This window comes from Pyxicephalus adspersus, chromosome 3 (genome assembly GCF_032062135.1).
Source record: "Pyxicephalus adspersus chromosome 3, UCB_Pads_2.0, whole genome shotgun sequence".
NCBI classification, from domain to species: domain Eukaryota; kingdom Metazoa; phylum Chordata; class Amphibia; order Anura; family Pyxicephalidae; genus Pyxicephalus; species Pyxicephalus adspersus.
The window spans coordinates 123,156,499-123,181,765 of NC_092860.1; the positions used below are offsets into that span (position 1 = coordinate 123,156,499).

The 25,267-nt window shown below is 37.5% G+C and overlaps 1 protein-coding gene across 4 annotated transcripts in view; it reads left to right on the forward strand.

Moving 5' to 3' along the window:
* Positions 1-25,267, forward strand: part of LNX1 (ligand of numb-protein X 1) — a 118,472-nt gene that overhangs the window by 15,262 nt on the left and 77,943 nt on the right. Inside the window, exon 1 of one of the 4 annotated variants that reach the window (XM_072406241.1) lies at positions 7,541-7,999. The exons of the other annotated variants lie outside the window; for them this stretch is intronic. Coding sequence (XP_072262342.1) covers positions 7,908-7,999 — 92 coding nt within the window. The 5' untranslated portion in view covers positions 7,541-7,907. Of the gene's footprint in view, positions 1-7,540; positions 8,000-25,267 lie in introns of those variants that run through there. 4 annotated transcript variants of the gene reach the window in all.

Below are 25,267 nucleotides of genomic sequence, written 5' to 3' on the forward strand. Positions count from 1 at the left end.
CATAAAAGGTGCAATACTACTTACAGTTTGCTTGTTATTACTACTGCTTGGATAATTCACATTAACACAGATAAAATAACACAAATGTTAAATCATAATTGAAGGCATAATTGCTGCAAAACAATTACCAGCCATACAAGGATTGTCATTATTGGCATTGCATACCTTGTTTGCAATTATTACCTGGTCAGTGTTCTCTTGTAAACATACAAACTGCTTTTATGTCAAGGAACATGAAACAATTATATCATTGTGCATCACATACCGGTGTCATTGTTGGCATACTTACTGAATGTAGTGCCTTCAGTGGATCAGAATGATCAGAGCTCTTACAATCACAAATAAATGAGTCAGGTGGCAGAGAAGAGGGTTTGCAGACTAACAAGAAATATGAGATTAGTAATAATTACAACCTGTGTATGACACCACTCCCTATGCAAAAAGCCAAGTGCTGGGCTGCATTAAGAAGCACAAACATTTTACTATAATTATTTTGATAATAAAGAGATTAGTTAACAGTAACTACTTTAGGTATAGCAGTGCTACCTCCATCTTTGGGAAAAACATGGCTCAGATGTTTTCTAGAACCTTCATACATTCTACCGTGTACGTTATCCAGCAGTGCCATACAACATTAAGACCAGCAGCTTCACTGCCAACACCTTCTCTAGGAAGTAAGAAGCACATCAAGCTAATGTGTTTTAAGGAAACGTGCTGCAACAAAACAAATTTTTTTCTCATAAGGTTAATAACTAAATGTACATCATGGTTTCCGTTGTACCTTCAAGCCAATTCCTTCCAGTTTCAGGTTTCTCAAGTATTTGTGTGCATGTTGTGTTTTTTAGACCATACCCATGGCAACAACTGAAAAGTTATTTTATCACCAAACATCTATGAGTAACTTAACCTTGACTGTAATACCTTTAAAGGAAATGAAAATCTCTTTGCTTTGCTAAAATGCCCATAAAAACAAGCATGTGTCTCCACACTAATGCCAAATTGGTCACAAGGCTAATCATAGACCGAAAGTGTCCTGAGGATGATGGGCAACAATTATCGTCTGTCATTTGTAGCAATGTATGATATGTATGCTCCCGCAAGATGAAATGGCAAATTAGTTATTTACATAAAAAATACTGTAGAGTGTGATCACTGTTTCAAATGTCAGATTATCATATTGTAGAATGACCCATACATGATTTGATCCTCACGCAAGCCTCACATCGAGTCATTTGATCAGAACAGGATCAGGTTGCATAAGGCCAGCCATGTTCACTTGAACTGTTGTGATAAAAGCAAACACATCAAATCCTTTATAATAAACAGAACTTAACGATCAGATGCTTTTTGTATTCCATGCAAATTATTACCATATCTGGGTCCTGGCAGACACATGTTCGCACAAAGAAAGACGGGGTCATCAAAGGTAGAATCCAGAGCTGCTAGCCTGGAGTGACACTGTTTTAGGATTTATTGTGTTTATCCAGAACACCAAATTGTTTTTATTGTTTTCTTCAATTCTTAATCCTAAGGACTCTTGCTCATACCACTCGTGTGTTCCTCATGTAGGTGGTATATACTGAGTCATTGTACATCATAGGTCAATGAACATTTAAAAGATCAACATATGAAGATATTGCAACCCTTGTCTAAAGAATTGCATTAGATAATCATGGACTAATAATGGAAATTACCTGACAAGTTCACTTAGTGAAAAACATTTTTTTTTTAGTTAGCCAAAGTTGAAGGACTAAAGAGAAAAATAAAACACAATGCCGAAAAATTTGCTTTAAACCCTTTAGCTTGTATTAAAATAAAACCTGATGGTCCTTGAAGGTACGTGCTCGCGGTGACAATGCTCTTTTCCTCTCTCTCTCTTCATTGTACTTCTGAATTATCATTTTGAAACACAATTCCGGTGAAGCAGATATTGCAAAACAAGTTTCTTCATGGTCCACCATGCATCATCAAGAATCCTGCCTTCTGCAATGCTATACTGCCATTGCTGGAGTGCATTAAGTCCGGATAGGCCACTATAAAGCTGTATAAGATCAGCAACATTAAAATGAGACTTAAATAAGACCAAAAATACAACAAAAAATATCAAAGGACCAGAAGTACAATGAAGAATAGAAAAGAGCATTTTTTTTTAAATGTCATTTGTTTAAGATATACAGTGCAGAAAATTATCATCTTTCAGTTTGGGTTTACATCTACTTATAGCTAAACACTTGTAATGCCATTTTGCTTGTCCATTCTAAGAGTATTTATTAAAGGTGTGTCTTCTCTGGCATCAATGTGCCAATGCTAGCGATGTAAAAATCTTATCATAATAAATATTTGTTAGTGGCGTCATGTGGTCTTGCTATTTGACTTCTAATGAGCCATAACACCTTAGCATAAAGATCTGATCCGGAAAATGTAGAGTAGATGTCCAGAACACGTGCAGGAATGCAACTGGAAAAATATCTTCTAGCCTGAAGGCAAATGACGTTAAATTACTATCAATGGATAAAATCCTTTCTCTAAGAGCACGACATAGCTGGGAAACAAGCTATTTTTAGTTGCTCTCTAATGTAGTCTGATTATTGTTAAAACTGTATGCCTGCAGATCCAAATACACAAAGAATTTCAATGCCCTGCACCTATCAGTGAAGAAAAGATTAGCCATTTACAAGTAGCAGTTCCCATCACCTAAAATGCATGGATGGGAGTCTTCAAACAGCTTTTGGCTCTAAGATTTTCTATCTTTTTATGTTTTCCTCCCATAGCTTATCAGGGAATAAAAGCATCCGGTGTATGTAAATTCACAGCTTCATAGGACACCACTGGCTGTTTGCAAAAGAATTATTTCAGGATGGATGGCTTAGACATCATACTATCTTTCTTAGTGAAAAGAATGTTCCCCAAAGACTAGTGCTGAGGTCATTGCCGAGGCAATCTGACTGCTTGTGTTTTCTTGAAGATAACAAAAGAATTCTGACTAAGATCATGTCCTTGTTTATTAATATGGTTTTATCCGCCTGCATTTGGATGTTCCATTAGGCATTTGTTTGGATTTGCAGCCACAGTTTTATATAAAAGAATGTTTCCAGCCAAAACCCTATAAAATGTAGAGCACTATTTAATGCAGGTAAAATGAACCTTTTATTGGAGAAATATGAAGGCTACCATTGCTGATGCTTTTCTACAAAAGCCTGTTGACAGCCTTTTATGTGTATGCTTTGGCTTTCAATGTCTCTGAGTCATCAATCTAAGACGAGTAAAGAAATAAAAGGTTTCTGACTTTTTCAGATATCGACCTATTTTTTTTTTTATCTGTATGGCTAAGATATATTGAAACCAAACACAGACTGGCAACTAATCTATTAAAAAAGTCATGACAGCCCACATATTTTTAATTACATGTATTTTACATTTTGATAGTGTTTACAGATCTTAAAAGCACTGGATATGACAGCACATGCCACTAGAGTCTTTCATATTTGTGGATGAATTGCATATAAATAGATATTCTATACAATATTCCAGGCAGCAATGTCCTTTACTTTCCTGATAGTGAAATGCTTCCAAAGAAAGGATCTGGGATCCCAGCCCTCCATCCCGTGTGTGGTTTGATCATTTTTTAAAGTTACCTTGGACTAGTAGCAGGTTGACATGAAGTTTACTGCTTGTTGGAGGAATTTGTGTCTTCACTGCTTAAGTTACAGTTTGGTGGTAACTGTACAGAAATTTGAGAACTGAGGCATGTAGAATATTCATACACCATTATATTTTTATATTGATCAATATCCTATGTATTTAAACTCATATGTTCATTGAATATTTAGCTATAAATATTATTTTGAATTTTTAATGATAAAAAACATTGTTGTATTTGTAACTGGGAAGTTGCAGGTTCTGTGGTGTGTTCTCTCTCGTGATATGCTTAAACAAAAATATAAAAAAAAACACAAGGAAATTGGCCACTTCAAACATTTGCATAAAATTGTATAGGTGTACTATTAAAACAGTGAAAATTACCTGGTATTGTCCTATTTAGCAGAAATTACTTCTTGTAGGCTGTTTGCCTAACTTTCCTTCGTCTACAATATGTTTGTGGGTTTCCTTTCATAAATCCTTTAAATCCCATAGGAATTAGGGTTTTGACCAGTCCAGATTTATTTCTACCTCAACTTTAACTTTTGTACAGATGACCTTCTTATAAAGCAAAATTTGGTACAATGCATAATTCATAGTTGACTCGATGGCTGCAAGCTGCCCAGACTATGACACAACAAAGCAAGACCCAAACTATAATATTTGCATCACCATTCTTCAAAGTTGGCATAGGTCCTTTTCTTGAAATGCTGTATTTGGTCTGCACTAAATATGTCAACTGTGACCACACAAATCTATCTTCAAGACATTAGTCCAAAGAACATGTTCAGAAGTTCTGTTCTAGTCTTGGTCTGGTCATTGCTTATGGTCCATGGCAAAGTGTAGTCATGCTCTAATGTTCTTTTTGGGCAGCAAACGATGTTTGAATGAAGATATATTGCTTGCTTGTTCAACTATGCTAAAAAAACACTCAGTAATTTCTATGGAGTGTACTCATGCTTTTACATTACTGCAAATTCAAGGTGCAGCAAATAAATTGTGTGTTCTTTAGAAAGTATCCTCAACTTGGGTAGTAAAGCCTGTTCCCTATCAGCATAGTATAGAGAAAAACACTTGTGCGAATGCAGTAGTCTAGAGAAAATGGTAAAACTTGAAATGTATTGATCCAATTTATACTTAATGAAAACATAAGCTTTAAAATGTGTTCCAATTCAAAGGAGTGTGTATATTTAAACAAACTGCCAAAGGTCCTTTTTGTTGAAATTCACCCGATGTTGCCTAAAATTTTACAGTTGCCAGCAGGACAGTAGCTAGAGGGAAATCTTCCAATGGGGACACTTTGGTGTCAAAAAAGTATTCCTGCTTGGAGAAATTTCTCTCTCTGTTGTGTCCTTAGAACAGGTAGTGAAGAAGAATTTCCCAAATGGGGCACAATAAATAGACAAATAAAACATGGAGTTCTTTCTAGGTAATTTAAGTTTCAGCCATGGGGGGCTTAGGCTTGTGGGTATGTTTTTAGAAAAGGTCCATACAGTGCAAAGTAACATATTTAAATTTAACCCCTTCCTACAGTAGGCATCATTTACCAATTGAGAGCATGAAAAGCCATGATATAGGAGGGGGTGCTAAGACGTTCCTGGCTTTGCCCAGAAGGAAGAGAGCCAGAGTTATGAAATAACACATTTATTTAACGTATTCCCCCCTGAGACTGATGAACTTGCTACAGCGTAGTTGCAGCTTTTCTAGACTGTTAAAAGTCCTTTGGTTGGGTCACAAACCAGCTCTCAGCAGCATCTTTGACGTCAGAAACGTCCTCAAAACGTTGCTCCTTCAGGTTTTTCTTCAAATTCAGGAACAGATAATAGTCCAAAGGGGCCAGGTCATGTGAGGAGGCGGGATAGTGGACCAATTGGCTGCCACAATGTTGGACGTGTGCGCAGGTGCATTTGTCCTCCTAAAAAAGGATACCTTTGGTCAACTTTCCATGGACACTTCTCTCCCAGTGTTTGTGACATCACAAAAACTTCATGACAGCCCATAACTCCAAGACGTGAAACTTGCTTGTGCCTCAGCCATCACAGCTTCTCACTATAAGATAAAATAGTTTTAAGAATCGCAAAGATATTTGCACAGCTACTAAGATATTAGGCTGTCAGATGCCCGCACACTCTTTTTTCTATTTAATCTGGAAGCTGGAAAGCCAGGAACTTCTCAGCACCCCCTCTTATAAATCCTAAATGTATTTCCCCTTGTGACAGCACTTGTGCTTGGTGGCCCAACATGTGGAGTGAGTCACATTCTCTCCCATACCCAACTGTACTGTGAATGTTTCCTTCAAGGCAGCTGAAATAATGAACCATTATTGCAAATCTCTATGAAACCCTAGGCAACCAACATGCTGTGCAATGTAAATATATACTTTAGGCAGCACTGTGATACAGCCTCTTCAGATAAATGTACCTTCTCAATTAGTGCTTATTGGTTTTCATTATGTTTGCTGCAAGGTATCTATTTTTAGATCCCATATGTAATTAGGCATATTAAGTAAGAAAACAACAGTTTTATGTTTTTCCTTATAGAATTACTGTATATGAAGTCATGTGTAGCATGGTATGATTTGCTAAAATTAAATATAACTACCTGTGTTAGATATTTCTTATCCCAGGGGGTTCTGGGTGGATCTGTAACCTCTTGTCACTTGATTTTGTGCTTTGCATAAGTGTGCTTACAGAGAGAAGGATGCATGAACCAAAAACTGCACTTGTCCGTCTTGAGAAAGAATTGGAAGCCTTAAGAGATGAAAATAATGTAAATTGAAGAGACCTAGCTGGTGATGGAAAGATTTTTCAGTTAGTGTTCAATATTTGAGTCAGTGTAAATTCTTCATTTTTATAGTTACATTTTTTACATTTCTAATTATAATACAGTAATAAAACCTGATTTACAGTGTGAAATAATATATATATAAACAATTCTGTTTTTGTGTAGGTTGATATTCCTGCATAAAACATATACCTTTATACATGACTCTGTAACCTAGAATTGTTATGTATGGTTCGGATACTATGATTCTCCTTCTGTTCAAATATTTTTTTACAACAGTTTTAGTCGCACCCAAAGTTTATTTTTCAGCTTTTGGTGGGCATCAGTGGATTAAACCACCTGCAATTTTTTTGGAGACTTCCTGATAAGATTTCCCTACATTACTCCTCTACTACAAGTCCATACCAAGTTGAAACCCCCCTCCGAATATGAATTTCCCAACAACCTCACATTCTTTACTGGTGTTTCTCAATCAGTGTTCCATGGCAATGAGGTTGGGAAACATTGTTCTATACTGTAAATCTATCAGAAAAACCTGGGACATCATTTAGCTTTGTGGCTGGAACATCTCTGTCTAATTTGGTCATTATTTGTGATAATTGGGTGATTCCTAACAAATTAAGAGACAATACACGCACCTTTGTTGGTTGATGGAGCTCAATATCACACTGGGAGATTTTCCTATCAGTCCGTTACCTCCTACAAACAGAAGAAAATAATTTAAATGACCAGACATGGTTCAGCAGCCAAGAATTGTGCCATGTCCCAGTGCTTCATTTAAGAATGAGCAGATAACACCTATCCTTTGGGAGCAGTATTTTAAAGGAAACCGCATACCAATCAACTTGTCATGCAAAACGTGTAAATTAATTTTGACTTGGGCTATCATTTAAATCAGAGTGTAACAAAAAGGGTTTAGGATTTTTCTGTGATGATATCATTGTAGTAAAATATTACAGAGCCCAGTATTATTCTCTGATTGATAAGACACATTTATGTGAAGAGGCTGTATCACATTGCTGTGTACAGTATATATTTACATTGCACAGCATCAAGCAGTCAGAGCTTGTTGGTTGCCTAAGCTCTCACAACCCATCTGCTTCTAGCCAGTGATGTAAATGTACCAGCTGTTTATAAAGAACCACTCTGTGTAGTGCAGGAGGCTGGTCCCTTTACCTTACATCAGCCTTGTTTCACAGCATAAGTCACTGTCTCGCCATCCATGCTGCATTGTCTCTAAACCTTCCACATCTCTAGCAATCTAGCATCCAAATGAACTAATCCTCTTACAGGTCAATGATTTTTTTTCCTGCTTTGCTTAGTTTGAAATTACAATCTGAATCATGACGTGCTACATCTAAAATACCAAGCAACAAAACCAACTGCAAAAAAAAGAAAATATTACTGGAAACCTATTTTTTTTTTTGGTTAAAAGCAGACAAGAAATTGGTCAGGAGGAAGCCATACCAACGTTGTGCTCAAACATGAAGGCGCTTCTTTTATTGGTTCTACCTTGGCTAAGCCCTGCCAACTATATAGACAATATGGGCAATCTACATTTCCTGTATTCTGAACTGTGAGTACTCACAGTGAACCTATATGTGTGTCTGTGTGTGATGTCCACATATGTGTCCAAGACCTCCCTGTTGTGATCATTCAAGGTAAATGTGTTTTTGTGTACATACAACAATCAGAACACTTCTATTCATTAAAAAATGTGTTTTATTCTTTGCATTCCCCCATTTGTCTTGGTGTTTTCAGTCTGTGGAAAGTGTTTCAAGCACAAGATGGTGAAGGAGTTAAATGCTATTTGTTTTTTGCTTTTATATGTCTTATTAGGTCAGAACGATTGTTTTAGTATTGCTGCATTAAATTATTATTATAAATCTTTAATGTTTATATAAATTGTATAGTGTATGTGCATTTATATATACTGCTGTATATAATTATTATTATTATTGCTACTCCTATTATGTGTTCCATTCCAGCAAAGCCAATAAATAAAAGCCATTAGAAGGCACTTTTAAAAAAATCAAATTTAATATTCTGGTACCATAGTTAATCCGTAACCCAGTGGTGTGAGATTTTTGCCCTCGTTAGCCACTCTTCTCATTGCTCGTGCCTGTCGCTTTAAGGGAGCTCATTTGTATGCTTAGAGTACATAGTCAGCGTTCTCTCATACAAAAACAATGTTGGCTTTTCTTCATGAATAAGCAATGAAAAAAATCATGTGTTTGCTGACAAGGAAACAATCTCATTTCTTGAGGGATTAGCATGCATCAACGGTAAAGTGACCGGGATGTGCATGTGTGTAAAAATAATATGTACGTGATATGTCAATAATGTCCCCCATGAATATATTAATGAAAAAATCTAAAATAATACAATGAAACACCAAGTGAAATAACCTTTCAACTGGTGAGTAAGCTCGGCTTGATGGATTAGCATTGGTGATTGGAAGGACAGGGTTAAAATGACATTTCAAGAGCACTTCAATCAGGAATCTGCACTTGACAACAAGCAAGACTGGCTCTGATCAAGCAGACCTAACAAATGGGGACAGGAACAAAGAGCTTGTTGTTAAGTCCATCTCCATCCCTAAAACACATTGTTAATCATTAATTAATAGCAGTGTAATTGCACATACCATGGCTGGAAATGGTGCCACAGAAGCAATGCCTGTACCTTAATTAGCCCTCAGTGAAGTCTGAATCAACAGCTATTTTTTGTCACGTGTCCTTCTGTTTACGTTCAGTGATCTGAATCTGGGATCTGGGGAAATCGAGACACATGTAGGTGAAATTGTGTTAATACTCATAGCTGTGGAGAACAGATCAGAGATAATCCAGCACATTGTAAACTGCACCACATCAACAGATTAATGAAAGAACTGGAAGTAAGGGGTACTGCCACTGGCGGTGTGTCATTGCTAATTTCAGAGAATACAACAGAGTGCAAGTGTTGACATCTTTTAAAAATGTGCGCTGCTTGGCTGTCATTCTGATCCAGCTGATTTAGTTATTTCTGAGGCACAGACCTGAATCAAATAAACAATTTGCAGTCTCTGGCTTGATTGTGACTTGACAGATTTGCATGCTTGTTCCAGGTCAGAGACTCAAAACTAGAAGCCGCCAGGCAATTCGCATTCTTGGAAAAGGTCGGCAATGGAAGCCCCATGTTTTTAGACTAGGTACACGTGAGATGATTCTCATCTGATACGAGCCCTCATCTAGGACTGAACCTCAACAGGGCTCATCTAGGACGAGAATCTGACGTGTATAGCGGCTGTCTGACGATGTCCATGGTTCTGTCCTGGGGGATCCATGAACCTCGGGCGACCCCAATGAAAGTGAAGGGAGGAGAAAACAGCAGGGGACGCTTTTTTTGGGTTCGCTTCTTCTCCCCGTCTATAGAACAGAATGGCGCTGTATGCACATCACTCAATCATTCATCTGTCGGACTTTTGTCGTTGGAAACTATCATGAAAGATCGTTAACAACAACAAAAATCCAACATGTACCAGGCTTTACACTACATATTGTATTTAAAAGTAAATCCTATTGCTTCCAGAATTGGACATGAACATTTTGTACTTTTTATCTTGGAATGTAACTTCTTGTACCCTTAAGGTGCGTACACACTTCCAATTTTTATCGTTCCAATCGAACGACGAACGATCGATTGGGCAAAAAATCGTTCGTAAAAAAGTAACAAAGGACGCCGACGAACGAGGAAACTCGTTGGAAACGAACGACCGGACCGGCGGATCGGATTGGATGACGATCGTTGAACATCGTTCGTGTGTACGGTCGTTCGTTGATCGTTCATGCTCTGAGCATGCGTAATGAACGAACGTTCGTTCACTTTCCTGTCGTGCACATAGTTCCTCTATCGCTTAAACGATCGTATCTATTGTGTGTACAATATCTACGAACGATCGTGTCGTTATCTGTATGTGCAGGATCGGTGCTATACGATCGTTCGTATATATCGTGCAGGATCGTTCGTTTTCCAACGATAATAATTGGAAGTGTGTACGTAGCTATAAAGTTGGCTGCCTTGGTAATTAAATCTCTAGGGAATTATTTACTTGTGACCAAAAATCTTGGTCCCTGGAGTTACACTTTGACCATGCAATGCGCATTTACTGTATACAAATATATCCATGGTTGTTTGGCTGTACCAAAACTGATTCACATAAAAATGCTCATATTTTTTTTTAACATTTTTGCAACATTTAGTCATAATTTGCAGTTGGGCGAATATGTTTATTAATATGCTATGGTATTGTTTACTATTTAAAGAAATCACTGTAATGGACAATCTGGTCTTCACCTTTCCAACCAAAAGACTAAAAAATTCTTTGTTTGTGCATCACCCAGGACAGAGATGCTGGCCCAGAGGAGACACAATCATGTTTATCCTGGTGCCTAAACTGTAATCAATTAGCCAGCCTTTCAACTTTTTTAACATGGGGGATCTCCTGAAATACCTTTCAAGTATTTAGGGAACCCCTGCTATATTTACTATATGCAGCACATTAATGTGTGGTGGTCAGTGAGAAAAATGTCAGATAGCCAAAAAAGATTATTAATATCTGTTAAACTGACCTGCGATGCACAAATTGCTCAATGAACCCCTATTAGCCTCTGAAGGAACCTCGGGGTTCCATTGAACCTTAGTTGAGAAACACTGCTCTATGTTCTTGGGTGTGTACAGATTTCTCTGTGACACTGCTGCTACCTCTTAGCTGCCACAAATTGATAATGTCACTGCAGTCCCAGCGAGTGATCATTAGAGGAAGACAAACTGAGGAAACAGTTTCCACTTGCCTACGGCCAACAGAAGGCATTACTTTCCCAGAACGCTTATCTTGGCTTATAGCTCATGCATTTGTAAATTCTCTTGACTAGAACTCAAGAATTGCATTTTAATGAAAGATGGTACAAGTTTCATGTGATAAAAATTCAAGTTACTGAAACGTCTGCTTTGGAACTGAAGTATAGCAACATTACCAATGCAAATGATAATGTTTTCTGATCAGAAATACACATATATAGATACACTTATTTATATGACACAACAATAAGCAAAGCAGGGTAATTCAAGTCATAACCCCCTCCTGTAGCTCATTTCTTCCTAGTGATTTTTAATCTAGTCCTTCCCATACTGTATAACCGGAGATAATGTGCACAATGCACCTCACATTTGCTTCCAAGTAGATGTATTTAGACTGGCTTTAGTAAGCAAGGCTTAGTCGTGTACCGTACGGTTTAGCAGACAGAAACGGACAAACCTAGCATTATCTTAGGTTTAATTGTATGGTAATAAAAAGTAAATTAAAAAAATGAGCCATGGGTATGCTTTATCTGGTTGTCTGTCACCATGCACTGGACCAATACTCTATCTAAGCCAATTTACCTAACCCAAGTGAGTTCACACAACTGATCTTAAGATTAACACAGGTAGTGTTGATAGCAATAAAAACCCACACCATGCCAAGGTAGACTCGCGTTTGAATTCTGACTGGTGGTGCACTGACTTTGGATTTTTTAAAGTTTACCATTTGTATCTTTTTAATGAAAACATGTATGTCCTTGGCAAAATTCTACATTCTAAATACAATATAGTGTCTTTTTTGTTTGCTTTTATTGCTTCCTTCGAACCAGAATGAGTTTGCATTTTATTACTGTTCATTTAAACATTCATCATTAGTCTCATGCATCTATAAAATCACTGTACAAAATTGCTTCCAGTACCCCATAGAAACTCATCAGATATGAAAGTTCTGCCAATAGTTGATTCCAGGTTTCAATCCCTGCCTGTGCTCGAACCTCTTAGCAAGCAAACCTAATTAACTTTTTGTAAGAATGCAATCCCAGCTGTTAGTGTCATGGTGAATAAACCTCAAGTGAACAACGGTGTACAGTCTGTAATTACTTGGCGAGGCTTGTTACCATATTCCTGGAAGTGTAAAGTTTTTTAAATTCACTGCAAGAAAGGGAAAATGTAAAAGCTGTAAGTGTACGTTTTCAGAAAGTGCAAGTGTCATGGGAGGAGTAGTGGTGTTGGTGGCCTTCTTCTGAAATTTTTGTTAGTTTGCCCCACACTTGCATGCTGAAAATAGGTATGTTTTGTAATTTCTTATCTTTCTACTTGTACCAGTCTTTATGTTGGGACCAATGCATTACTGAACAGAAAGTATTCCTGCTAAGTGGCACACAAATACACACCACACACGTTTGGTACCCTACATGTAACTACACAAAGGGGTCTAAATTGAACAGGGTATTTAAACTCCTCTCTGACCTAAAACTATCCTACGTTACAACAACAGGAAATTTTGGCCCACCTCCTCAGAAACAAGATACTCAAAAGTCCTGTCGAACTGGGACAAATTGCAATGGTTCTGTAGACCAGTAAACCACCTATTTATTTTTCGCTCTGGGCCAATCACACTTTGTAGTCAGTAAGAGTGTGAAATAAAACAGTAAGGGATAAATTACATAACAACAGCAAAAAAGGGACCCACTTTTTTGCACTAGCTGGAACAGGAAATCAGGAGAACAGGAAATGGTTAAAACCCCTATCCGGTTAGCTTTTGCTATCTGAACCCAGCTATGTATATATTTTTTTTTATTGTCTTGAAGAGAAAACAATGGAAAATCTTTCCAAAGGTATATATTTTATTTTTACCTCTGGAAATTTCTGATAGGAACTGGTGCACATCATTAAAACCCTTAACAGAGAACAAAGAACATTTCCAAACTTTATCCAAAAGAAAAAAAAAGGCCCTATCATTGAGAAAACACTTGTGTTGGAAAACTCAGTCTATCACTCTCTTCTTGGACTTGATGAAGTCAAAGCAGCAATTTCTTCTCTCAGCAGTCGTCCAGTAAGGTGCTAATTGCACCTATCTGACACACAGGCAGCTACTACAGAGAAAATCTAAAAACCAGCACTAATAAATAACAAGTAGAAAAAAACAACTGCACGTCAATGAAATGCCTGTAATGGGACTGGACTCCATCATACAAAGAGAACTCTCATTTCCCTTCTAGTGGTTCCCTGTATCTGTGCCATAAAGACTGTGCAGCATTCTGTCATCACTCATTAGCTATATTCTGTAATTTTCTGTGTCAGATTACTACTAGCATTTGTGTTATATGATGGAAGCAAAAAACATTTGCTACATAACTTTTCTGTCTGGCTGTGGTGAAATAAGAAACTTCTTGCTGAAACTTTTATTACCCAATTGTTGCCTAAGTGTTAGAATAACAGAAACTGTTCACGTGCGGTTATCTCCAGCTAAAGAAATCTATATTTCAAGTTGTCCCTTAAAGTCCAAAATCTTAATGTTTAGGTCACATGCTAAAATTAAGAAAAAACCTCAGATCCCATGAGGACTGCCCGCCAAAGATACTTTATCTAGATGGAATTTGTTGTGCATTTAGCTGCCTTGCAATGTTTTCTAAAATCTATATCTTGCTTGTAGCTATCTAAATAGAGCTCAACATTCAATGTCTACCAATTTGTTTTATCAGGAATGTTGTTAGCTGTTTTATATATCAATGGCAGTCTACACTATACTAAAGCTACATACACACTTCCAATTATTATCGTTGGAAAACGAACGACGAACGTTCATGCACGATATATATGAACGATCGTATAGCACCGATCCTGCACATAGAGTTAACGACACGATCGTTAGTAGATATTGTACACACAATAGATACGATCGTTTGAGCGATAGAGGAACTATGTGCACGACAGGAAAGTGAACGGACGTTCGTTCATCACGCATGCTCTGAACATGGACGATCAACGAACGACCGTACACACGAACGATGTTCAACGATCGTCGTCCAATCCGATCCGTCGGTCCGGTCGTTCGTTTCCAGCGACTTTTCTCGTTCGTCGGCGTCGTTGGTTACTTTTTTACGAACGATTTTTTGCCCAATCGATCGTTCGTCGTTCGATTGGAACGATAAAAATTGGAAGTGTGTACGCACCTTAACTTTTAAATTTGGCATAGGTTTAAAACTGGACTTTAGGAAAACAGCCATAAATACTATTGAAACATATAATGTAAATTAGAGTTTTTCTTTTTTACTTGCCAAGTGGTTTGGCACAGCCATACTGGGCACCACAACCAGGGTTGGGACCTGAATTTTTCCTGCTGCAGTTAAGCAATTCAGCTCGGTGACCCCCTGTCCTTAGCCTGTTCATGGACAATAGGGGAGCAATAGTAGACTGCAGCATATCTGGTTGGCTCCTACTGCTTGCCCTGACTCTCTCAGTATTATCCCTTTAGTATAACAGAATCCATGAGACTGATATCAAGGCAAATTAAGGTATTATTTCCTATATTGGTTCAAATACAATACAAATATTCATACTTTAATTAATGCAACTGGGAATCAGTCTTTTTCTGTCTCATCAGCAAGAGTAGACTTATCCATAAGCACAATTTTACAAGCCAGCATTGGTAGCCATAATGCCTGTCTGGCATCACTTTTATGTATGTTTGTATAAATTCTGATTCTATCCACAAAAGATCACCTCTTTGCAGAATTTGTTATTATATTCATTGTAATTGAGATTGTCAAATGAATTGCTATTTAAGTTAACAGTTGGTGCTAACAAAAATCCAGATCTGTCAAAAAGCAATAGTTTCCATCCATAGTAATAGAAAATACATTACAGGGGTAGATGCCTTACATAAAAATATTGGCATTGCACATTTGTAATATTATAAAGTTCATAGGTTTCTATTTCTTTTTTCACACCTTGTTACTATTCAGCTATTTATGTACCATGTCAGTGATATTTCATATAACTGTATAAAGTAAATAAAGCGGGCCAAATACATGTGGTAATTCATATGGTAAATGTAACAAATTACTGATACCTGGAACGGTGTCTGGGTCCACACAATGGGGAGACCATGCGCAAAGCAAAGAGGGTTCAATGTTGCGCACTATATCTGGCTCTGAGCTATTTCCTATGTTGCCAACAACTATATTATTAGCGTCCTCCCCAGATTAATATGTAGCTATCTTCTATGGTAGTAGGTGAATATCCACCAGGACTGGGCTAGGATAAATGCATGCAATTGTTCTTGTGTCCCTACACTCATTTTTTCCAAAGACCCCAGAGATTCCTAATTCCTTCCTCTTGGTTTCAGCATGCCATCTTGAGTTCCAGTAGCACTGACATTCCCCCTATAATACCTATGAGCAAACATTTTACGGCCCAAACATCTGAAATTTGCATTGGTTCTGTAAGAAGTGAACATTTATTGTGTAAAGTGGGCAGTACTGCCTGTGCTATGCATTTCCTCACTGCTGTTACTATAATTTGCTACAAGAGTCTGTAAACTGTCCCTGACGTTAAAAATGGGTGAGCATTTTTATTGACTAGGGGTATTGGGAACGAACAACAGATGGGAGCATTTATATGATGGAGATCATTTGCATCAGCTGGTGGTTTAGAGGTCACTGTGAAGACCTCCAGCCAATGATTGTTTGTGATAGGATTGCACTTCAGCAAACAGACCTTGTAAAGAGCTCCAAAAATAATTTACCTTGCCAGTCATAAACTTCAGCTCAAGCAGAAGCCAGACACTACTGTCCAGTAGAGGAGTCTCTCTCTATTTGTAATAATGGGCATTTTCACGGAGAAAGGAAAAGTAGGGGGTGACCCAAAATGTAAGGGGAAATCCTCTAATGGGGGTTAAGTTATAGGAATACCCTAACTTGGAGAGCTTTCTCTAATCTGTAACCCTGTTACTGTATGCAGTAAAAAACAAAGGTTATGCATACACTTTATGCAAACATTGTTTCAGTAAGTACAGAAAATCCTTGTTGATCTACCAGTAATAGAGTGCTTTTGAACTTTTTGTGAACGGATATTCTTATTAGGGCTCAGGCACAACAAGATCAGGATGCTGTAGAGCTGGTTTTGGCTTGTTAGGTCTAAACCAAAAAATTGCACAAAAAGCATTTGGTATCGCTGCACATGCCATGCTGAGTTGAACTTAGTTAGGCATAGTATTTATGGTTAAAGGTTTTTAAAGCATCACCTATGGGCAATTTTGGGAATCCTACTACAATGTTCCTTTGCATCTACATACAATTTTAAGTCTTGACAAATTTGGCACCTCTACTCAGTCTCATCTTTTATATTTTAGAGAACTTTGAGCTTTTTTTCTGTGTTTGTGTGCACTAAAATAACATGTTTTAACATAGGTATGAAAAAAAAAATAGCTGTTAGCCAAATTGCCTAGTGAGCATCCCGGTAGACTGTATGACCATACCTCTTACAAGGCTTACATTTGTAATAAATTATTTGATATCTATATGATGATATATGGTCTAATTGGTGGTAGCATTTCAGTACATCAGCGATGGCATTAAATGCATTTCTCTTTGATTAGAGGGTATGCTTTATTCGTACCCTGACTTTTATGAGCAGACTCGGCTCTTCTAATGATGTCTCTCTGATACTCCGACTCTTCTATCATACACTTCCCATTTATTTGTTGCTGGAGGTGAAAAGGGGGTACATTTATTACAATAGCAATCTTGTGGATGGTCTGTTCCCAGGTTTATTTCATCAGATGTGTCTTCATTTGGAAAAAGCTATCTTTTCCAGTGTGATTCCAACGGAATAAATTGTAGTCTTTAAGCAGTTATAGAATTTTTACACTTTTCTCTAATAATAGGGCAGTTGGACATTTTAAACTTTAATCATTGTGAACAGGACATTGCAATTCCCTAATCTTTTTAATAATGATAATATTATACACGACTTATCATGTTGTTTAGTCTGTGTCTTGTGGTTAAAAACATCCTGTCTTAAATCTTCCATTTTAAGCAGTTGTTTAAACGCTAGAATGAAAGGAATTTACTACCCTAGCTGTAAGAATATTACATTTTGGAAAGCTGGTCAATTTGACTGGATTAGACATCTGTAAAGGCATGCTGCTGCAGTCATATTTACAGAAAATGGACTGGATTTGTTTTCAGTATGTCTGGATTCAGTCTGTCAGCATGCTTATGTAGGAGATAGTTATCAGCAGCACTTGTCACGGAGGTGAAATTCATCCCTTTATGTGACATCTTATTATCTTATACTTGATGTTCCGCACACTCTAAAGCTGCATTGCCTAATAATAGCGGGACAGTTTTTTTATTCAGGGAAAGCTATTCAATCAGCATGGCAACAAATCTGAAATATATGAAAGAACAAAAAATTAATTATTAAAGACAATCCCCATCCAATTCTTAAATTTCAGCTTAGCTTGTTCTCTGGCAAGTTAAATAATGTCCTGGTTTATTATATTTCTCAGAGCCTTCGGTGGAAACAAATTCCCACTGGAATTCTCATAACTGTTCAGATGTGAAGGGAAAAACAAATATTGTTTTATCTTGTGCAGAGTGCAATATTAAAATACATCTGGAGAATAAAATTAGGAAATGGTGATGATTGCACAATTGCCTCTCCTTATCGCTTAGCAATATACAAACTAAGGATTTACTGGTAGTATAGCAGCATGGGACAGTCATTTAAATTTACATGTCAGCACACTGCAGATTTGTTCATTATTTAATGGTAGAGAAAATATTCCCAACCTCCCTTATGTGATTTAAAATCTAGGCAATGATCACATGGTCTACAAGGTTAGACCAAGGTCCACGAGGTTACAAGGATCCTTGTGTTTCACATCATCACAGACAGGACCTGTTGCTTGCAATCAAACAGACCCTGTCGGGTTGATATATAGTAGGAGGATCAACAAAGTACAAAATAGTTCTGGGGTACTAAACATGAGTATGCTTCTGTAACAGTCAAGTATGTCTGTCCCCATGCATTTTCCAACTACACATGGAATAAAGGCTTTAAAGACATTAACATGCCTATTAGTGAACATGTTTGCTGTCAGCTATTCTTTTTACCATAATGTATTTAAATAATATTTAAGTAAACTTGTCATAAGAAAATATGCAGACATGCATATGTATGTAAATAAAAAAAACAAAATCTGGGCAATTGGTATTTTCTGCAGGCGAAATTGTCAATAAATACTGTCCTATTAAAAAAACTAGGGCCTCTGTTTATAAAACAGGCAATACGTCATTCCCTTCTGGGAATCTTCCAGGGCCACGTGTTTCAATGGCAATAATTGATTCCAAACAGGAAATGTTTGATTCCTTGTTTTATAGATAGAGCCCTCGAAATGGGTACTCAAGAACACATTGTCTTTTAGAAAATACTAGGGATGGGTACTCAAGAATACATATAGAAAACACGTGTTTTAACACAATGAATTATTACCTTGCAAGGGATAATTCACTTTTTTTTTGTGAAAAGACTAAAGCTCATTAGTAACTCATCTCATCACCTTTCATTCTTCATGGCACCCAAAAATGCACCTTTTTTACAGATGTACAAGGCACAAAATTTCTAAATGATGGGCTACCTATTCGTTTATTCATGTAGCACATGTCGTTTGTAGACACAAAGCACACCCCTAGCAGGAGGAGGATCTGAAGTTTGCTTTAAAATACGTACAATTACTAAAATTAGTAGATACAATATGTATGTATCTAAAAAAAATTATTTATAAAGATTATTATATTTTATATAAAAATTATATTCTGTTTGTCAAAAATGTCTAATTCAGTAATCGTATTTGGACACATTCACTACACAGTACACAAGGTATTTGTTCCTTGGGAAACAAGAAGAGTCATTGATATTGCAGGAGCTGAGCTCTCTTGATAGCAGACAACCCCCTTTGGCTGTAGAAGTGAGAGATTTAGTATCTTTCTTCATCGTGCTGAAAAATGAACACAAAACACCTTCCTCCAAGTTATAGTTAATGAAATCAGTAGATTGCTTTCTGCTTTTTAAAGGGCAATTTTACCCAGGGACATGTTGTCTGTCTGTGCTGCCCAAGGCACTAATGCTGAACGTTCCTTTCATGCCAACCCCCACTGTCTTGCTATCTGAAGCTCTAGTAACATCTACAATGGCAGATGGGGAGTGATATAGGAGAAGGTGGGAAAGGGAATACATGTTTATTCCTTTACTGTCGCCTCCCTAACTCATTGCCAGCTACTAATCACTGTTACAGATCCTCATGTATAAAAAATAGCACAGATATAGGCTAGTCCAATGAGTTTTAATGTATTCCGTATACATGGACTTCTGAGCTTTGTGTAGAGACAGGGCAGAAAGAGACCAAGAGACAGGATCTAAGATTCTATGTTGGTCATGACAACATTGCACACCGTTTGATTTAAAAACAAAAAAACTTTGGGCTGCATGAATTTGATCATTTTAAATGGGATGAAAAGGTGCTGGTGTTTCATAGTTTAACTATTCTGGGGCTCTCCCTAATCACAAATCTCCTAAATGAATATGAATGACTACTAAAAGGCAGGTTTGCAAGCATATTAAATATTTCCCCTAAGATAAACACTGAACACAGAGGTTTTCCAAACATCAGTTTGTATTTCAGGGCTCAATGCCCACATTTACCTAAAAAAATTATAAAAACAAAATACAAACAATCTTCCTACAGAGAGGTACTGGGTCAACGGAAAACAAAGCAAAGGTCAACCCTCTGTCCCGCTTTGAGAAATTACAGTCTTGCTGTAATCCTGCCGGCTTGTTGGCTACATGGCCTGCTAATGAATGGTCTTTTCCTGTCTTGATCTAAACATACTCCCCCCAGAGAGTCAGTTGGCGTAAATTATGAGCCCATTTGGGAGAAAATGTGATCCATAGATAGGGAATCTACCCCACTCTAGAGAAGCCAATCCAAATACATTTATATTGAAAATTCGAGATAAAGATTCAGATATTCTTACCCTAGGGACATGCTGGCTTTACCTTAAGCTGCAAACCGAAGAAATTGTGAGGTCATGTTCTCCCATCTGCCACTTTTCTATAAACCGGGATGGGTTTTTTTTTTTGTTTTTTTTTATTAAAGCTCTCTAAGGCGTGAGAGGATACACTTTCATCAGTGAAGCTAGGTGATCCAGCAAACCTGGAATGGATCTGGTCCAGGATTCAAAACACTGGCTAGCAAATAGCAAATGACTTTGAAGAAATCCATTCCTGGATCACCCAGCTTCACTGGTGAAAGTATATCCTCTCCAACCTTGGAAAGCTTTAATAAATCAGGCCCAATGTTACCAAATATATTAGGCATTCCCTGTTTTATGTGTTTCCTTATTCTACCTACACTCTCTACAGGCAGGATTGGAGAAGGTTCTTATCTGTTCACTTTTCATCAAGCTTCTCCATTTATTATCACTAGAAAATAGTTTAGGTTGGGGAAATCTGCTTCTCTGGTGCCTATAGCAATAACTCACAAGGAATGAAAAGAACTATTTGCCACCTAAAGCAAATTACTACGAAGAGCACATATTAAAAAAAATATCAAGATCCAAAATCTAACTTCTTTAAGGTAAAAACAGAGGTTTTTGTTTTATACAATATTATTATTAATAATGAGCAGTGCCAGCTGTATAGCACCAAGTTGTTATGCAGTGCTGTACGTTCAATAGGGTTTGCAAATAACTTGTCAAAGCCCAAGTTATTCCAATAAATGTTGTCCTAACTCATAACTAAATTGCGGGGCACATAGAGAGAGATGCAGTTGCTTCCTCTTTATAGGACACCCACCCAGTGATACTTACCTTCCATGTGCTCACCCAGCAGTCATCTGTTTAAGACTTTGGAAATACTACAGCAACACCGTCACCCCTTTCCCAGCAGTAAGGCAATCACTAGGTAATGTAGGATCCACACATCCAGTGATGTGAATCATGTGTCAGGTAGCACAGAAATGAAAAATATTACTTTGTTCCAATAGACTGTTACATATCAGTTCAAGTCATCCAATACTTCTGTCTTTACGTTATGGAAGCAATGGTATAGCAAAAGTAGGAGCTTTTCAACACGGGTATAGGCAATAACAGCGTGAATTGACGATAGAACAGAGATTTTGAAAGCAAATATACAATCAACCAAAAATTCAGATTTGTATTATTGCAATGAATTCTATACAACAGCAAATAAAATTTTCAGTCACTGCCACATCTCAATTTCTGGAACATGTGATCCAATTGACTTCACACTGAGCTAAAGAAGAACCCTTAACCCTTACACATGGATTAGATTTAAAAGTGGAGCATGAGAAAGATAAAAATCAGTAGGGAAAGGTTGTCCTATCGAGAGGACATGTTACTTTTCCCTAAATGGGCTAAATAAAATATTTTGCCTGGTAGGGGTAAAAATAAGGAATTTGTTAAATGTTATTACAGGATTCATTAATAGTATTTATATAAAGTAAGGATCTCATGATAAAAACACAAGCCAATCTGTATAATTGGTGCTATAGGTTAATTTCACTGAAATTCATGTTCCATGGATCTTGTGATGCATGAGCTTTACATTGGAGATAAATATATTCTGATTAATAATTAGCTGTGAGGTTGTTTCCCACCCACATGAATCAGTAGCTGTGAAAAAGGAGATCTCCCACATAACAGGCACTGAATGCAAGAAAGTGAGAATATCTATTAATGTATAGAACAACAGTCAAGTTTAAATATGACTGAAGGACACAAAACAGTTCTTTTTAGATAATTGTTACTTTATAGAAAATTAAGTTACCAAAATACCTAAAATTACCACCACCCCAGTAAAATTCTACCACTCAGCTTTATCAGTGGGAGATATATTATTTATTGATAAGTATATTCTTGCAGAAGTCAGCAATCAGCTAGTTTTCAGTGTACATCCACTTATAAGAGCTGTGCAGTCTGCTGAAATATTTGCAGTTCTGTTCATCCAGTCTTGTGATACATGTATGCCTGCCAATTAGCATAGCCAGGTAAAATGTTGCTGTGCTCCAATAGGCACCTCAATTCCAAAAGCACTATGGGAATGATAGTAGTCAGCAGCCCTATTATTGCTGTGTCTAATTCATGGGAGCAATGATATACCAAGAGTGGGACTGTGGGAGCTGTCCATCCTAGGGCAATAATGCAATGATAATAGGGACAACTAGAACTAACTAAAAATTGTTCTTTTTGTTGTCACAATGAACTAGCGTTGAGTGAATACATTTCCTGACAACGTACATGATAACATCAGAGAGTGCCCAAGGTCTGGTGTTAAATGCTTTTTTGAATAGGTTTAATTTTAAAAAAGAATTTAACTTTTTATATTGGTCTTTCAATGCTTCATAATGACAATCCTAATAAAACTGCCCATTTCCAACCAACTTTTTGTTAATTAGCAATGCCTAGATTTTCTCATTGTTACATATGAATTTCTTTGCAGTCCCTATATTTAGAAACCCATTTTCTGGCACTGCTGGGAGTAAGAAGTTGCCATGAACTGTTGCCAACTCACACTGAATGTCTGAAACTATTTCTCATGAAAAAATAACTATTGATGACAGCACGTTCTATAGCTGTGTCAAAATACAGATAACAAGGATCACAGTGGCATGAATAGGTTAGATTGCTGGTGCCAACAACCCAGACTGTGAGAAACCCTACAATCCATAAAAAGGACATGCCAAACAATAAATCCCAAATTTAGGTTATTAGCACTATTATATAAACACACCATAAACATTGTAAAAGCAGCATCAAAGAACAGGAGTGTCTCAAGTATACTAGACTTAACTTGGTGTTCCGTTTCTCATGCCTCTGCATTATACTTCTGTTTAGACCACTTTCTGACTGGCCTTTATCTCTGTATTGAATGAGAAGGTCTGAGAGCTAAAGACTAGACCATTGCCATGCCAACAATTGCCTGCTAAGCTCATCATGACTGATGCAATTCATACAAATGAGATGGAAACAGAACTAGAATAGTAATAGATTTTCAGCCAGATCTATGTTTTGGGCTACATTTTACAATCTTGCCTCCAATTTCCAGTTACAGCAGTTGTGGTGGGTGTATAAATATACAGTAAGTGTGCAGATCTATAGGCACTTGACCTATCCTTCTCTATTCCTCTACAGCAGTGGTCCCCAACCTTTTGCAGCTCGCAGACTGCTGAATTTAGGGGTCTGAATTTAGGGGTCTGAATTTAGGGGTCCTGTGTCCCTCAAAGGGGAAGAAACTTCCCAGACTGGCATAATGCAAGAACTCACTCTCCCATCGCATGTCTGGGCCTGGGATGGGAGAGTGGGCGGGTTGTGTCCAGAGACAGAACCCGCCCATTTTCTTAAACCTGCGATCCGTACGGAAGACGTGGCCGGTGCCCCCCCCCCCAAGCGGGTCCCGACGCTGGGGGGTGCACCGGTCAGAGCCGCGGTCCACCACTGGTCTCCATGTTCCCACTTGTCAGAAGGCTAGGGGTTGGGGATGCCTGCTCTACAGGACAACCCTGTGTGAGAACACTCGTGATTAGAGGTGTTGTTAGTGAGAAAGTAAAATAAACAAAAAAGTTCTTTTAAAAGCATTTCTAAGCAAAAAAAGGACAATCCAATAATCCAGGAAAACAGAGGTCATACAGTGATATAGATATGAAATTTAATGAGATTTTCAGCATGTCTCCTTCTGTACCCTACATCAGATACAATTTAGGCACATGTGAGCAATGCTAATGAACAGGACCTAAAAAAACAGGCTGAAGAACTAATGTCCACAGTTACACAATGTCCCAGATTCATGAAACATTTTCTTTTGGGTTTTATACTAATGCCTGCCACAGTAGCCATAGATATAGCTAGACGGATTATATGTTGAATAAGGCAAGAATGGGTGGACCTGAGGAGTTGTAGTTGTCATCTAAGCCCCATATACATATGACTTTCCCATACATTGTGGCCTAAACTAAAACAAAATAGTTTGCATAGCAAGTAAAAGATTTTCTTAAAACATTTTTATTTTAGCCTTTTGGTCATTAGTCCTTTGAAAAGCCTTCTGCTCCTTGTCATTGGATGTCACGGAACAATGTATAAATGGATGAACACATAGAGAGGCACTATTCTACATCAGTGTGGACTTATTGCAGATTGCCTAGCTTCTTTTTCTAAAATACTTCTACAGACCAATTCACTTTCTATTTCACTTCTTTCTATGAAGACAAATCCAAACATGGGCTGTTTCTGTAATATTCTTGATGAAAGGCAAACACATAACCATAGTGGATGGAGTAGACCAGCTACGTAAAATCTTCTATGGACAGTTTCCAAAATCATCTCATAACTAATTTCATGAATGTGTAATCTGTATGTCATCAGCTTCAAGTGATACTGCCCAGATGCAGAAGCTTCACTGCAAAGATGACCGTCCCATACCCAAAGAATCCTTATGTGATTTATACAGGAGCAGCCTCTCTAGGAACACATAGGGAAAACAGATGTGTTTGAGACTACTGAAGATGACCAGGTTTTTTACTACCTTCCAGGGCCCCAGATATAAGCAATGTGGGAGTAATAAAGCCATATTAACTCCTGAAGTAATGACATTTAAATCAACATTAACTGTTATCCCTTTGTTACCTGTACACAATCTTTAATGTGAAACTGGGAATGAACCTAAAAAGTCATGCTTTGCTAATTGAAGTGGTAATTGTGCTTAGGGATTGGCCTAAGAACACCTACATTTTGTCACAGTATGAGTTCAAAGGCACTGTTGCCTCCAACTGCCAGTCTCAGTGGTTTTTCAAACCTTGAATGTTCTGGGATAGTATAAAAAAATAAAGTAGCTTTAACACATTTGTAGGTAAGATCGTAATTTTGCTATATATCGTGCTATCTTTGTTATGTGTGAAAATGTGTGCAAAAGACCATTTGCA